This window comes from Hypomesus transpacificus, unplaced genomic scaffold (assembly GCF_021917145.1).
Source record: "Hypomesus transpacificus isolate Combined female unplaced genomic scaffold, fHypTra1 scaffold_31, whole genome shotgun sequence".
In the NCBI taxonomy this organism is placed as follows: Eukaryota; Metazoa; Chordata; class Actinopteri; order Osmeriformes; family Osmeridae; genus Hypomesus; species Hypomesus transpacificus.
In genome coordinates, this window is record NW_025813837.1 from 2,099,807 (window position 1) to 2,112,444 (window position 12,638).

Consider the following 12,638-nt stretch of genomic DNA (forward strand, 5'->3'; position numbering starts at 1 on the left):
ATTTCCTCGGGTAGCGAGTCCACATTTGTCCAGACCTGGGGTCATTAAAGATGTTGATTAACCAGACAGCCCAGCCAAAGCCTGTGTTGATGTGGCACTGCCCTACTTGTTATTGATCACCCCTGTTTGTTAGGGACTGGATGGGTATCCCTGCTAGCTGTAAAGTCAACCTTTCACAAGGACTTAAATTCAAATCTGCAAATAAAATAGCCTTGTTGATTTTACTGAGGTCCAACCACATAATTGAAGAGCATTAATTGCTTGCTCAATGTTGACATCATTAGTCTGGGTCTTTTTCCTGTCAATTTGTGACCAAAATGCCTTGAGCTGTCTTTGGTGGCTTGGTGAATCACAGTTCCTAGCAAATCAAACAACATTGCGTGAGAGAAACTCAAGCACAAAAACAATGACCTTTGCCCTGTGGCCTTAAACATAAAGTATCTTCACAACTATCATCAGGATTCCCGTATCTTGTGACAAACCTTGGAAGTTTTATAAATGAATAGTTGGCTGCATCTCCTTCCATTGGATTATTGATATGGTTTAACCATTTATACCAGGCAGATTAGTTGGATAACTGTTTACAGACAATAAATCCATTAAGCAGCCACATTTCATACAGAAATTCCTGTGGTGAAATGATTCATTGTCTCGTCTCACCTCCAGAGGGCCTGCAGGTGACTAGTTGAAACACATTTAAAAGTGAGAACATTTCATCTACTGTATCCAGTGTACACCCTTGTGAAGCTGTACAGAACAGAGCATAATCCTGGTTTACCTGGACTGTGTTGTAAGAACAGACTGACTTTATACCATCAGACATCAACAAAAGGTAACAGTTCATCTTTTTTGTAGCTCACAATTTTGTAGTGTTCAATTTCCCCAAACCTGATGCTATTTAGTTTAGAATACGTGTTACAGGCTTTTTGTGGAAGTTTTATTTTGGATGTGTGTCTGTGTCACAGAAGGATGGGGATCGTCATCTTTTTCATCTTCCTAATTGGAGTCATTTTTCCAGTAAGTTACGATTTCCTAAAGTTTTCCATTGGGTGATGTGCACATACTACATGCTTTAAAGTGTGTACCTGCCCTTTGTCATTTTTAATCTAACACACATTTGTATAACTATATTTATTTGAGCAATAAACTGGATTTCAAAAAATGTATATCTTAAGCCGTTGCAACAGGTGCAAGGAAGACCGCATCATCTCCGCCAGCTGCTGTGGCCTTCTGCCCCAAAACCTTTGCCCCAGATGGACAGAAACGCTGACAGTGACGACTACACTCCCACCTTCTACTTTGAGGACCCGCCTAGGCCCCGGCCCCCGACTCAGCCCCGGCCCCCTACGCAGCCTCGACCCAAACTACCAGGCCCTGTCAGTCCCCCTGTTAGACCCCCAGGCCCCTTCGTCCCACCATACAAACGCCCGTTGCCTCCTTTCGAGGGTGCTGTAGCCCCTCCCTGTGCTGGCGGTAACTGTGACTTCCTACCCCATCCTTGCCTCACACCCGACCTTGGGACCTCCGTACTGGGAGACGACCTCCCGCTCGTCTTTGTTTTCAGAGCCTCCGACAAAGAACAGCCTCAAGTGTTCTTTCTCCCCCAGGTCCCTGGCGGACCAGGCCAGGGGACTGCTCTCAAGCCGCCCTCGACACCCTATTTGGCATTTCCGGGAGGAGCGGGTGTAGGCACCGAGGGAGGGGTAGCTGGGGGGTTCCAAGGTCCTCTATTTGTGTCCCCAGCTGAGGTAGCCAGTGGGATGGACCTTGGTGAGCAGCACAGGGAGGTACTCGGCACATTCTTGGGTAATGGAACTGGGTCTGGTGGTTCTCAAATCATCATCTACCCAGGGCTCATTATTCCAGTCACTGAGGGCGGCCAGTCAGGCAGCGGTGCGCAATTCCCAATTGATCCCACCATGACTTTCCAAGAGAGGGGGGAACCTTCTATTCTTGGATTTCAAGGGAGGGAATAGTGATTTTACGTATTGGGGTGAAGGAGTTTTGAAAGGTGTTTCCCTTGTTTGCAAACAGATGTGGAAACGCCTTCTTACCTTGAGGGGTGACATGCTTAGCAACAGTGGTTAAGTGGTCCTCTGCCAGGATGAACCCTATTGTAATTACCTTTGGTATTTCGAACATGAAAAGGTGTATATATTACTAATGTATTGAAATACATGGGTTTTGTCTCTCCCCTCTGTTGCTTTGGCTGATGGTAGTTGGGTGTTTACATTGAATACCGCAAAATGATTATTACTGTGTGGTAGAAATAATCTATTAGGTAACTTCGATTTAAGTTTCAACCAATTGTACAATGCTGCAACAGGTTTGCAGCTTGCTGTGGGCAAATGTGTAGTCGTTCAATTTTTTTTCATTTTCGCTCAAGTTAATATGAGAGTGATATTGCTTGTGGTTTGATGGTTTTAGAGTCAATCTTATTCGTCAATGTAATGACTGTACTTAGCCTGGGGTCACAAAAGAACTAAAAGTGTCTAAAATTATGCAACTATCTGTCATTGTTGACAGTAAAACCACAAAAACATGTTTACCAAGGTTAGTGCATGTAAACAACATTGTCTTTTTATGTGTCAGTGGGCTTAAAGGGTTTTCATACTTTTGATGTTGGTGTATTCAGTTTAAGAATAAAGACTAATTACCATGGAAACAAGAAAGAAAATACTGTTATGGAGCGAGATTTGTGGTTCTCACACACCCAAACTAAGATATAAAAGTCTCGATCTCATCAGAAACGGAAGATCTGTTCATATTCTGCAGTATAAGAAGAAACACAGCACATAACGCTGTTTCTTGGAGTATCCCAATTTGATGTTCAAGAGTGGAGGCTACTCTCACTGATTGAGGTAATATGTTTTTGTTTATCAGAGAAAATTGCTAGAAATGCCAAAGCCAAGACTTGAATACACACTTTTACTTGGAACACCATCAGTCAATTTGAAGCTCATGTTCTCATCTTTTACTTATTCTTCCAGAAAAGACAATGGAGACTCTGATGACCATATTTGGGGTTGTCTGTGCCATTGCTGTCACATCCTCCAAACCTGTAAGAGTGCGTTTATTGTCTTCATGTAAAATCTGCTGATTTGAAACGTTTATGCTTAACCTGAAGCTTAATTTCCATCATGGAAACAGGTCAGTCTGTATGGATTGCAGTGGACGGCTATGATGACAGGAAACATAGTAACTTCCTCATCCGAATCCAATGAGTCCAACTCTTCCTCAGAGGAGACTGAAGGTGGAACTCCCCCTCCTTTAACCACCCTCCCACCAATCAGAGACGAGACCCACCCACCAGACGGTCAGGAAGAACTGGACTCATCAGACAGGGAAGGTGAACTGCCCTCGTCCGACCAAGTCTCCCAAACCACATTCGATTCGGACCCCTCAGTCTTGCCAGACAGTGACGTTTCACAGACCTCGACTGACATTGGGGAATCGAACGAACCCGTACAAACATCCGTTGGCACAGACGAGCCCCAGACATTCGATAGGGATGGTTCCCTTCTTCCCACTCTCTCACCACTTCCAGAGACAAACGTTTTACAAGATCCAGCTCTCACGGACGCTCAGTTTCCCCTCGATCTCGATGGCATAGCAATAACAGTTCTCGAAACAATCGACTCCACGACACACCAGGCTCACCCTGTGGACCTCACTCCTCCTCCAGCCCCTGTCATCCTCAAACCAAGGCCTCTGCCCGTGTCTGCTGTGCCTTTCCAGCTTCTTCCTGCAGGGCCCACAGAGGCTCCCACTGAGGCAGCATCTTGTTTCTTTGTGGACATCACTACCCCTGTGCCCGGCCCTGCCAGAGGGGACAGCATTTAAGACCTAACTGGCACCTTGCGTAATACCGAATACATGTAACTGCAGTTCATTGCATTGTTTCCAAACTTAATTGATATGGTTACTTTATGCTGTGCATATTGTTAAACGGAGTTGACACACCAGAAGGTACCTTGAGACTAGGTCTAGACTGTATTGATTGGTCACTGCTTGATTTTATTAGCTGTTTTATCATGGATTGTTGAAAAGCTGCACTATTTCTCCAATAGTAATAGCCAAATTTACTTGACACCAAATACTGGTTTTACTATTAAAATGTTTAATTTGACATTTTTGTTTAAATACATAAATAATACAAAAGAATGCACTGCATGAAATGTTTGTCCACGTGTTATTTATTTTTGTACCTGCAATAGTAAATATCACCAAATCATAAGACTTGCATCAACCATTGACACCAGGGCAATATATTTAAACACCATCTCACACCTCTAAAGCAACCATACCAACAATTCCTAATTATTTAGTGTTACTCATTTAATACACATTCAAGCATCAAATGCTACATAGTTTAAATCTAATAATTTTGAGCTAAATTACCTGAGTTTCACACATACACAAGTGTTTTTTAAATATATATAATGTGTAATCCCATTCATGTTGCAAAATGTCAAGATTTTCCTGGTAAGCCATGCATTGAGACAGGTCTCGTCAATCAGCAGTGAGGTTAATATAATTGATGCCACATACACTCCAGAAAAAATAATTATAAATATTCCTTTCCAGTACTCAACAACAATATTTAATCAAATGCCTTTTTCTTTTTTATACACCCTTGCCTTCAATACATATTGACAAGACATTATGTTCAATGCAAGAGTGGTTACTGTATGAAAAATATATTGAAGAAAAAATCTGTATTCTACCTTTAGTCATTTTAAAATGTATAAACATACACCATTTAGTACTGCTGTTTAAGGGGACAAATAGACGAACATTTAAGGACATTAGACCTTAAAAGCACAACTGGACATTTTGGATTGAGCCAAATAGACTTAAAGGTCTTTAATCTTCAGAAAATGGGATTGTTGAGACAGGGAGACAAAGGGGAAACAAGTGCTTAGTCTAGCGGACTAGGATGGATTGCCAATGTGTCATCACTGAGACTGGTCTCCTGCTCTGGCTCTGGTTGGTGCGGTTGTTGTTGTTCTTGTGGTTGGGCTGCTCGTTCCTGGGTGTGCTGCATGAGACCTCCATCCTGGGCCGTGTTGTAGGAGCCACAGCCCCCACACTTCATGCCCAGGACATGGAATGGAACTGTACAGTGGGCCTGACAGTCATTACATATGATCTATGACAGGAAAGAGACAGACAGAGGAAGGAAAAACAAGGGAAGAAGAGACAAAATGATATCAAAAGGTAGAAATACCTCAGTGTTTCCCAATCTTAAAAAACAATCCTCTCTAAAAACAAACCTAGTCAAATCTGTCTAGACATGATTGCCATTCTCCCAGGATAAAATGATCCTAAATGGGTGTATCACCTTCACAGTAGCATCCTGGTATTCAGTGGGCATAGGGGACTGGTCAATCTCTAAATCCATCATTTCCCAGTGTTCCTCCATGTTCCAAGCAGAGTGCATGCAGAGCGGGCAGCGATACGCACTACATAGGAGACATGGATTTGAGTCACCAGGAAGTAGATATCGAGGCTAAAGAAAACACTTAGAGTTCCCCATAAATGATAATGATTCACTGGCAGAATGTCTATTGAGAAGGACTATGATAATTACCCTGTTCTGACCATGTCATCAAAGCATGTCCTGTAGAGCACAACCAAACCATGTTAGCATCTAGTTAAATGGATCTCCCCGATGATGCAACTGTTTATGCACAGTTGAAAAGAAATTCAATAAAGAGATGTGAACTGTTTATGGTAGGTCATACTTATGCAGAAGATGCCCGCAGGGAAGAACGTGGGCTCCTATCCTGGATGTGTGGATATCCTGAGGAGAGAAAATATAACAGTATGCATAAGAGAGAAAATATAACAGTATGCACTGAGAGGAACTGCCAGACTGGCTGACACTAGAAACGCTATCACCATTCCTACCTATTATTTCCTTACCTCCATACACACTGGGCAGTTCTGTCTTGAAACATTTTCTACACACTTGAGATAAACAAAAGAGATTCAAATTAGGTCATTCACAATGTATCCATTGTTTGTAAATGGATAAATACATTTGGATAATCACCTTGTGGTTCCCTCGCATTTCACTTGCTAAACAGAGGTTGCACTTTTGACAGTGGAAATACTTTTCTTTTGGGCCAATCCTGCAGGCAAGTACAATAATAGTTATTATTCTGTTCTGATGATTAATTTATTAAGTGTGGTTAGATTAAATGTTTCTTACCTGCAAATTCCACAGGGTTGACAGTGATACTGTTTTTTATCCTTATCAAACAAGTGGCAGATATCACAATAGTAATCCCCAAATTTCACATTACACTCCTGGCAAGTTTGGTGTGCCTAAAGGAATAACAGAAACGGCACTTTAACATCAATAAGTAATTAATCAGTGTAGCTCTGCCCTTGGGCTGAAAATACACAATTAACTATAGCTTTTCACATTAGCGTTGGGTCCATGGAGATTGCCTGGGTTTGTCCTAGTTCGCAATGTGTGAATTATACATCATGATGCAGACAGTGTATTGAAAGAATACGCAACTCGTGCCCAACAACACTATGACCTGCACCTACCTCCTGCACTGTAAGACAATGAGAGCACTGGACCTCTTTAACCTGGAAGCGGTCCATTTCATGGTCCTCTTTTGCATCGTGGCACAATCGACAGACGTATAATTTGCCACAGCAAGGTGCCTGAGGGGAGGGAGAGTAAGAGTTACAGAGCAATCGTATCCAGCTAGACTTTAAAACGACACAATACTGTACAAGCGGCAGTAGCTATTGGAGTTTTAGATAAAGCTAGATCTAACTAGATGTCTATATGAATGACATGTCTTGAAACAAAAATTTCTGATGTCCAATTTAGCATCATGCATAGCTAGATATATAAATTAATTCATACTGCCAAGGCATGGGCAACTAGATAACCAATTCTTCTTGAAAGAATCACAATTCTTCATGTTTTTCTTCCAACTAGCACTCTTGTCTAATGTAGACCAGCCAGCCAGTTAGCCAGCTAGCTGATGCTAGTTAGCACGAAGCGTTAAAATGTTGCCGCGAGTGAAAATAAGCACATGTTCAGAAATATGAACATATGGTGTTTTCTTAGATAACGCAAAGGAATTGTAAGCAGTTCTGCATAAATTACACAAGTAGCTAGTTAGCTCACTTTCATCAAACAGCTGCGCACGTAATGTTCACAACCATCTGGGGTAGCCATTTTTCCCGATTGCACGTCTTCTTCTTGTTTTCAGCTTGATAGAACTAACAACTGATAGAGACGGTAACTACTGCCATCTAGTTGCTGGATGTTGCTTTTGCCAAATCATTCGAATCACTTGCTTAGGCTATACATGGACTTTTAATCACCTACATTTGTTCAGTTTGTGCAGTAAATCTTGGGGCAGATGACATTAACCCTGACTCTAACTCTGACTAGAGTAAAATATTTTCAGTTAACCGTTATAAAAACATACAAAGAGTTTGTCTCTTTCAGTTGTTAACAAATCGTTCTGGCCTATGTTAGAGGTGCTCCGAGGTGCTCCAACTCAAGACACTTTGAATTTGACCATGACACAGGGTACTGTAATGAATTGGACAGCCATGACCGTTGCTCCTTAGCAAACAGACCACAGCACGTCTGTCTGCGTAGAGTAGATTAAATCCTTTGGGCTATTAGTCATCTGTCCTCCTGAGATGATAAAGCGTCTTTAATCTGGTGGAGTGGGATTGGGAAGCCCTTGAGAAAATCGAATTATTTGGGGTGCAAAACACACCAGCCCATTTCTGTTAATGCTATCACGACTGCAGGATGTATACCATGATAGAGAGCAGCTCCCCAACATAGACTTTGCTTTTCTCAAATAAACAAAAGTATTCTATATTAAAGTGCAGTCATGATGGAAATATCAGAATTGAAATAACCATTTGACTACGGCCTTGAGGAGGCCCATGGAAACCACTGTATAGAAGGATACACAGTTATATTACTGTAGATCTCCAAACCAATTAAGCATTATTGCCTTCCAAATCAACTACATGCACCAAATTATTTTAAACAAGTTCATTGTTTTCAACACACATTTAGATGCCGAATTCAAGCCTGGTTCAATAGCATCCATATACATCTTCCTTGTTAATCCTCAGTGGAATCGAACAGAGTGCAGTTATAAAAATGGCTTCTTTTCAGTTGACTTGGTAACGAATGAAAATCTTAGTTCACACGCTTAATTCTCTTGACACACTACCGTGACAGTCCAGGGAGTGAGAGATTTATTCAAATGACATGTCAGTAAGTAAGTCCTTAATTGTTTTAACCTATTAACACTGTTAGCAGCAGTGGAGGATGAAACAGATATAACTCACGCACAAGATTACATCTGGTTGAATACACCTCTCATACAGCATGTCAATTGGGCATTCAGAATTCCTTTTCAAAGCAAGAATTATGTTTAGCAAACTAAATATTTGAGTGGTTCTTCTGATTGGAGCTTGTGAAGACATAAACTCTTTATGGAAATGTTATTGATACCTCATAATTATGTTTCTGTTTGTTGGTGTTGGTCTTTGTCTGTGCTTGTGATGTCCTGTATCAATAGAGCTGGTCGAAGTGTTGACCACGAGTGTTGTGTGAGAATGCTTCACACGAACCCCTCTACCCCCCCCCCCCCCCACCCCCAATTACCCCTTACACAATAAGTAGTCTACTTTGTAATTGGATAATGCCCTTATCCTTGTTTAACATGACACCCTCATTGTTCCCAAAGGGTGGAATTGTGTTTAATTTTTATGTGTCAAAAAGGGCAATATTATTAATTTTGTTGAATTATTAATGTGGACTGGAAAAGCAATCATCTATAGCTGAGCAGAAACAAGCTACCTTCTTTTGTCCCCTGGACTTGCGAGCCATCAACTAATCTTCACATTCCTATAAGACATGGGATTACTAAAAGATTACTGAACAGGGCACAATGCTTTGCTAGCGTTCATATTGCACATGCTCAGCAATATCTCTGCACAAGCATACATGTTATTTGACTGCCAATCACACCATAGCACATTATAAATACCGTGCTTTTACATTTAAAATGATTTAACTCTATTCTCTAAACTGATACATTTGTTATTTGCTGTCAAACTAATTAAGCATGGCATTAAATCATGTTTCAAAAAGGTAAATAAGCTTTTTATTCCAAAATAATCTTTAAAGAGCATCCAAGATGACTGTTATAGAATGCATTGTTTAGGTCCCTGGCCAACACTTTGGCCACCCACAAACCGCTGAGTGAGTCGGTTTGAGGAAGTAAATCGACGAGGGAGGTTCCATAAGACATGTCATACGACGACGTCACAAGCAGCCAGACTTCTAGGCAAGAGATAAGAGCATTTAAATTCCCTGTAAGTACATGGATCCTCTCAGTCAGCAACATTAATGGGGCTGTGAGGTCTCCTGATCACATCCTTTGTCCTTTACTGAGGGGGTTTTTAGAGGGGAGGAATACTGAGCGGTCTGAGAAGGCTGTCTGCTGTGTAACCCAGGGTGTTAACATGGGGAGCACCAGCAAGGTGCTAAACCTATGGAACAGAAGACAGAGCCTCTTCCCCAACTACAAAGTCACCGGGCCGGAAGATGCCCCACAAACTTCTGAGAATAGCTCCTTGCCGTTCGTCAAGGACTGCTGCATGAAAGAATGGAACTCCATGCAAGAGCTGAGCAGAGACATCTACGACATCTACGCCGAATATGACGACGAGGATGACGACGGTAGAGTGTCCTGTGCCGTTTCCAGGCTTTCCTCCCCAGCCAGAAACTACATGCTCAACATCAACGTCGGGGGAAAGCCCTATCAGATAGCATACCGGGTGGCTGCCAAGTACCCCAAAACCAGGATAGGTCGTCTGGCCACCTACACAGACCACAACAAAAAACTTGACCTGTGCGACGACTACACAGTGAAAAACAACGAGTACTTCTTCGACAGAGACCCGGACGTCTTCAACAACATCTTCACCTTCTACCGAACGGGCGTCCTGTGGATCAAAGACGAACTGTGCCCCCGCAACTTCCTGGAGGAGATCAACTACTGGGGGGTGAGAATCAAGAACACCCACCGCTGCTGCCGGATCTCCTTCGAGGAGCGCCAGGACGAGCTCAACGAGCAGCTGAAGATCCAGAGGGAGCTGGAGGCCGAGGTGGAGATCGAGGAGAACGAGGAGCTCTTCCGGGGCATGTTCATGGGCCACGAGCGCCGGATCATCTGGAACTTGATGGAGAAGCCCTTCTCCTCCATCCCGGCCAAGCTGATGGCCCTGGCCTCCAGCCTGTTTGTCTTGGTGTCCCTGGTGGCCATGACCTTGAACACCGTGGAGGAGATGCAGTTCAAGACCCATGCGGGTCTCCCCAGCGGAAGAACCTACTTTGAATACGTGGAGTCGCTCTGCATTGCCTTCTTCACGATGGAGTATCTCCTACGCTTGGCCTCCACTCCGGATCTCCACACCTTTGGCAGGAGTGTCCTCAACACTGTGGACCTGGTAGCCATCCTGCCTCAGTACGTGCAGCTGGGTTTGGAGTGCTTTGACAAGCAAGCAGACATCAAGCACGAGAGCGACATGAAAGCGGTGGGCCAGGTAGGAAAGCTGGGCCAGGTGCTACGGATCATGAGGCTGATGCGCATCTTCCGGATCTTGAAGCTGGCGCGCCACTCCACGGGACTGAGGGCTTTCGGGTTCACCCTGCGCCAGTGTTACCAGCAGGTGGGCTGCTTGTTTCTCTTCATCGCCATGGGAATCTTCAGCTTCTCCGCCATGGTGTACACGGTGGAGCATGACGTTCCTCAGACCAACTTCACCAGTATTCCCCATGCTTGGTGGTGGGCAGCTGTGAGTATACCTCTTGTTTCCGAAACCCAGAAGGCCTCTATGTGGTTACTTTGCGATGAGGCTGGTAAACACAGACCATTCCTCGACTCTGACCACTGAAATACTGTAGAACTATGCACTTCTTGTTCTAGATCCATGGTCTTCTGTTTTGCATGTCCTGTGTCATGGACAAAGGGTCTAAATGCAAAATGTTATGTCATTTTTCAACTCGAATCGTAACTGAAAGAATCTTGTGTGGTGAACTTGAACTGGATCACACTGTTCCAGTGAGCTCTCTTCTTTCCACAGTCGTATACAGCAGTTATATTATTCACAGTAGAATTTGGAGTCAACCAACACTTTCATTAACGCTGGGGTTTCTAATGACCAGTGTTGTTGTATTTGTAACAAGATTTAAAGTAGAAAAACCAAACTCTCAAGCTTGTCTCATTGCTTATCTTGACCAGTTAATGCACAGACGCGTTTCGGCCTAAGCCATCGTCAGTGTGTGCATTTGTAACAAGTACACCTGTGTCGTGGGCATACAGTGAGTCACGTAGGCTGCACTACCCCTAATGACCTTTGACCTTTACCTGTCCCCTGTAGGTCAGCATCTCCACGGTCGGTTACGGGGACGTTTATCCAGAGACGCTTCTGGGACGCCTCTTTGCTTTCTTCTGCATCTCTTTTGGGATCATCCTCAACGGCCTTCCTATCTCGATCCTCTTCAACAAATTCTCAGACTATTATTCAAAGCTCAAGTCCAATGAGTACACAGCGAACATGAAGAACAGGGGTAAAATCAGATTTTCCAAAAGGATAGTGAGAAAGATAACGATATGTTGTGGAAACACTCACAGTTGAACAAGACTTAAAGAGATTTCCCAGCCTCAGTAAAATACAGTAATACAACGAAAACTGGATCGAATATGCCTACCTAGAAAAAGTTCCTGATTTGAACTACATTGGCTAAGGTAACTGAGCAATTGTGCTGCCTGATCTGATAGGTGAAAGGTCAGATCATGTATCTTTTGTACTACACCTTTCTTTGAATAATGACTAATAATTAATGACTTAACAAGTCCCTGTTTTCTACCAAAATGTACTTTTCTGCTCACATGCTGCTTTTTGTTTGCCTGGAAATGAATGAAATAAATCTTTTTCTAACACGTCATCTTTGAATTAAAGCTTTGTATTGGGTTACATAATATAGCATGTGATAAGGAAAATGACAGAAATATGGTAATCTGTCCCATCTCTGAAGTATTTTAGACACACTGACGCGTCTAATAAAATGATTTAGGTGTCAGCGTTAAATGACACCCTGACACCTTGTGTTAAATGACACCCTGACACCTTGTGGTGAAAATAAAAAAGTAAAAAGAGGCGTCACTGTTTTCCCGAAATGCTCTTCGCAGGGAAAGTGACCTCTGTTGTGAAGCTACATTGAAGCAAGCTAAACAGCCAGATTCAGCAGAAAAATGGTCCCTCCAGTACAAGTATCACCGCTTATCAAGGTTTGTGTCACTAAAGCGTTATTCTTTCCTTTTGCAATTGCAAAGTCTTAGAAATTAATACATTTCGTTAAGATTTACTGCCCAATTTGCTCGCTCTAGAGCTTGATGGTACGAAAGGTAGATACTGCAGCCAACGTGCAGGCATTAAATTACATGCATGAAATCTTGGCCAGTATAACATTGAAATCTACCTTAAATGTTGCCAACAAACTAAACGTACTAAAACAGTTTTTCAGTCTGTAGCTAGACTAGCTAGTTTCACACCCTCTT

The 12,638-nt window shown here is 42.8% G+C and overlaps 4 protein-coding genes across 5 annotated transcripts; 3 read left to right on the top strand and 1 right to left on the bottom strand.

Annotated features, from left to right (window-relative positions):
* The first annotated feature begins 724 nt into the window (after positions 1–724).
* LOC124464019 (4-O-methyl-glucuronoyl methylesterase 1-like) lies at positions 725–2,672 on the top strand. Of its 2 annotated transcripts, none has more exons than XM_047015896.1 (3): positions 725–832; positions 966–1,017; positions 1,176–2,672. In XM_047015896.1, exons 2-3 carry the CDS (start codon positions 970–972, stop codon positions 1,974–1,976), a joined length of 849 nt encoding a protein of 282 aa, XP_046871852.1. In that variant the 5' UTR covers positions 725–832; positions 966–969; the 3' UTR covers positions 1,977–2,672. The 2 variants fall into 2 exon arrangements, with proteins under 2 accessions (XP_046871852.1, XP_046871853.1); XM_047015897.1 differs by having other exon boundaries at positions 740–832; positions 1,188–2,672.
* On the top strand, positions 2,665–4,085 carry LOC124464021 (histone-lysine N-methyltransferase SETD1A-like). The gene is made up of 3 exons (XM_047015898.1): positions 2,665–2,861; positions 2,991–3,061; positions 3,151–4,085. The coding sequence occupies exons 2-3, from the start codon at positions 2,999–3,001 to the stop codon at positions 3,841–3,843; spliced, it is 756 nt and encodes a 251-aa protein (XP_046871854.1). The 5' UTR covers positions 2,665–2,861; positions 2,991–2,998; the 3' UTR covers positions 3,844–4,085.
* A 756-nt stretch (positions 4,086–4,841) lies between these two features.
* Positions 4,842–7,230, bottom strand: rchy1 (ring finger and CHY zinc finger domain containing 1). Its single transcript, XM_047015808.1, has 9 exons — positions 7,160–7,230; positions 6,565–6,684; positions 6,218–6,333; positions 6,059–6,137; positions 5,929–5,973; positions 5,748–5,806; positions 5,594–5,623; positions 5,345–5,465; positions 4,842–5,152 (listed from the first exon to the last, which is right to left on the bottom strand). Exons 1-9 carry the CDS (start codon positions 7,208–7,210, stop codon positions 4,922–4,924), a joined length of 852 nt encoding a protein of 283 aa, XP_046871764.1. The 5' UTR covers positions 7,211–7,230; the 3' UTR covers positions 4,842–4,921.
* A 2,302-nt stretch (positions 7,231–9,532) lies between these two features.
* kcnv2b (potassium channel, subfamily V, member 2b) lies at positions 9,533–11,715 on the top strand. Its single transcript, XM_047015624.1, has 2 exons — positions 9,533–10,872; positions 11,458–11,715. The coding sequence occupies exons 1-2, from the start codon at positions 9,538–9,540 to the stop codon at positions 11,713–11,715; spliced, it is 1,593 nt and encodes a 530-aa protein (XP_046871580.1). The 5' UTR covers positions 9,533–9,537.
* Positions 11,716–12,638: the final 923 nt, after the last annotated feature.

Excerpts from the sequence above, each read along its gene's own strand:
- LOC124464021 (XM_047015898.1), top strand. The coding sequence starts at position 2,999 with ATGGAGACTCTGATGACCATATTTGGGGTTGTCTGTGCCATTGCTGTC. Across the intron at positions 3,062-3,150 it reads CTGTCACATCCTCCAAACCT|GTCAGTCTGTATGGATTGCA; the intron begins GTAAGAGTGCGT and ends TCATGGAAACAG.
- LOC124464019 (XM_047015896.1), top strand. The coding sequence starts at position 970 with ATGGGGATCGTCATCTTTTTCATCTTCCTAATTGGAGTCATTTTTCCA. Across the intron at positions 1,018-1,175 it reads TAATTGGAGTCATTTTTCCA|CCGTTGCAACAGGTGCAAGG; the intron begins GTAAGTTACGAT and ends GTATATCTTAAG.
- kcnv2b (XM_047015624.1), top strand. The coding sequence starts at position 9,538 with ATGGGGAGCACCAGCAAGGTGCTAAACCTATGGAACAGAAGACAGAGC. Across the intron at positions 10,873-11,457 it reads ATGCTTGGTGGTGGGCAGCT|GTCAGCATCTCCACGGTCGG; the intron begins GTGAGTATACCT and ends TGTCCCCTGTAG.
- rchy1 (XM_047015808.1), bottom strand. The coding sequence starts at position 7,210 with ATGGCTACCCCAGATGGTTGTGAACATTACGTGCGCAGCTGTTTGATG. Across the intron at positions 6,685-7,159 it reads TGCGCAGCTGTTTGATGAAA|GCACCTTGCTGTGGCAAATT; the intron begins GTGAGCTAACTA and ends CCCTCCCCTCAG. Across the intron at positions 5,153-5,344 it reads ACCAGGATGCTACTGTGAAG|ATCATATGTAATGACTGTCA; the intron begins GTGATACACCCA and ends TTCCTGTCATAG.